Consider the following 2,534-nt stretch of genomic DNA (forward strand, 5'->3'; position numbering starts at 1 on the left):
ATCACGAATGTCAAAAGAACAGGGTTACGTTGATTTCATACTCCGCTTATTTGCCGGGTGTTTTGATTATTCAAGAGTGGTGAGTAATCCCGAAGTGGTGAAAGTCTTTGCAGGTTTTCTTCGAGAAATGTCAGCTGAACATCGTTTTACAAATCGCATCCGCGCCCTCTCTCTCTGATATTTTTAATATCTCCAAGGCCAGACATGTCGCTGTTGAGCAGGCGCGAGCATGGTCGCGCGCCTTGCTTCTCGCCTGCGTTTTTGATTCGTCATCACAACAAAACGTTTAGTTACCAACTTATAGGTGCATTTTGTTGTTCGTTGGAAGGCCTGGCTGTTACAGTCTTTATTTAACTATTATTTGTTGTTAGGCCTACTGGGCCTAGATGTTTATGACAGTTTTAAACACCTTGGCTTTGTTGCTGAATGCACTTGTTGTAGTTATCCTACGCAGAGAAAAGAAAAGCATTGACTTGGAATTAATGGTACTGTATGCTTTCAAAAGTGCTTAATAAATGTTTTTATGGACCAATATAGTTGATTTTATTTTAAGTTAAAGTGCCATACAACAACCGCGGCTGTAAAAAATATATTTTTATTAATATTATATAATATATATATATATATATATATATTTCTATTAATCATTTTCGGCATTCGGTTTTCGGCCAACTGTTTCCTATTTTCGGTATCGGTTTCGGCCAAGAATTTCCCATTCGGTGCACCCTTAATAATAACACCACTTTGATTTTTGAAGCGTAAATGCAATCGTCAGAATTAAAAAGCTGATGCTAGGCTATAAACAAACTACATCAGTCACATGGCTGCGCATCACAATCGCTAAGCTGAAGGCTGACGTTTAGTCGTTAATTTGAGTTACTTGTTTATACTTGTTACGCAGTTTTTATAACACATAGAAGCTTTGGACATTCACAGGTAAGGTATTTACTGACGTATTTTATGTCCGAGAGCAAAATGTGAAAATCTACTAGGTCACAGTTTCTGGGTTTTAGGACTTGTTTCTGCACTCTCTTGGGTTGAGTTATTGTGAGTGTTTGCCAGTGGATGGGAGGGCTATTTAAAAATAAGAAAATTAAATGAACAAATAAGAAGATGACCAAAGAATGGGCAGAAGATACTACTTTAGAACCAGCCACTATACCCACTGAGAGAGCGTCTGTTCATGTGGGGACATATTTTTATTTCTAGGCTAGTCATGAAACAACAAGCCATCACAGAGTTGTGATGAGATGTGTTTGTGACAATAAAGCAACGTTAATATTTTCAGAATAAAATACTAAGATTGCTCCTTTTTTAGTAGACGGCAGCGACGTGACCCTGGATTCACAGCAATTTCTTTTTTTTGAACATCATTCTTCATTAGTATTTTAGTTTTTTTATTTGTCGTTTCAGGTTCTTGGCAAACCTTCCAGAATTCAAGTGCCTGCTCAAAGTCAAACCTGTATTTGACAAGTAAGTTAAAGAAAACTTGTCTGAGATATTATTATAATGCAGTATTATTTATGATAAAGAAAACCCTTTACCTGTTATTTTCTTATCAATCTTTTTGCATATTGTTCTCCCTGAAAATTAGGGATGTTGAAGAAATCAAAACGGTTAAATGGTAAGTAGAGGGTACCAAAACAATTTAACATTTTATATATAAATTGATGAATTGTATCTTTAAACTCCTCATACGTTGTTGGACGTAGACAGACTCTAGCCTGATGTCGTTGTAGGTTCCGTCACTTCGACTTCAACAGCGATGAGTGTAAAGTGTTGGACGTGGACTCGCCCAATGGAGACTTGGTGACAGAATTTGGTCACATGGTAAGAAGCTCTTCCAACTGGTTAACTGGTGAACTTTTAAAGATTTTAAAAGTTCTCTTTTTTTCAGTCTCTCAAGGAAATCAAAGGAAGAGCGAAAGGATCAATTGAGGTAAGATGAGACATTAAAATTTGAATAACCGTCGTTTGTACTAACGTCACTACTACTTATAATAAATGCTAAAGTTTATCTATCTGCTGAAAAAGTCAAATGAAAAAAAAAGAAAAAGTATATAAAGATAATGGGTGTTTCTCAATGTCGAGTACGCTTGCTTGGTAGCACATGTCTTCCGAGTCACTTGCTTCAGAAGCGAGGCAAGAATAATTCTGGCATTCGGAAAACAGAGGCCGTTTCTCAATCGCGAGGAAACTGGCTTCCAAGCCAATATTTCAAGGATACTACGTCATTGAGTGCCGCCGAAGGACTGTTCCAATCTCCAGCATACTTGGAATTCCACAGAGGCCGCGTCCTTGGTTTGGGGGTAATTTCGAGGCTGCACATGGGTAGACTTCGCGTCCTTCAAATCCCCACAATGCTTTGCGCACGTACCAATTTCCCCAAATCTGTGGCGGAAAATGTAAGGCGGGGCCTCTCATATGACGCAGTGTTTCCCCTGCGCCGCTGCTGAAATATGCGCGCCGCTGCTAGGGGGCGCAAGCCCCCAAGCAGATAAAAAAAAAAAAAAAAAAAATTTTTTTTATTAAAA

The 2,534-nt window shown here is 38.4% G+C and overlaps 1 protein-coding gene across 5 annotated transcripts in view; it reads left to right on the top strand.

Moving 5' to 3' along the window:
• The window catches only part of LOC104949635 (signal transducer and activator of transcription 1-alpha/beta-like), a 22,638-nt gene that overhangs the window by 6,885 nt on the left and 13,219 nt on the right, over window positions 1-2,534 (top strand). For all 5 annotated transcript variants that reach the window (XM_010776022.1, XM_010776021.1, XM_010776023.1 and 2 more), the window contains exons 10-13: window positions 1,414-1,473; window positions 1,595-1,624; window positions 1,740-1,830; window positions 1,898-1,939. In XM_010776022.1, the coding sequence (XP_010774324.1) occupies window positions 1,414-1,473; window positions 1,595-1,624; window positions 1,740-1,830; window positions 1,898-1,939 (223 nt within the window). The remainder of the gene's footprint in view (window positions 1-1,413; window positions 1,474-1,594; window positions 1,625-1,739; window positions 1,831-1,897; window positions 1,940-2,534) is intronic.

Source organism: Notothenia coriiceps, unplaced genomic scaffold (genome assembly GCF_000735185.1).
Source record: "Notothenia coriiceps isolate Sejong01 unplaced genomic scaffold, NC01 NC01_scaffold00016673, whole genome shotgun sequence".
Classification (NCBI taxonomy): domain Eukaryota; kingdom Metazoa; phylum Chordata; class Actinopteri; order Perciformes; family Nototheniidae; genus Notothenia; species Notothenia coriiceps.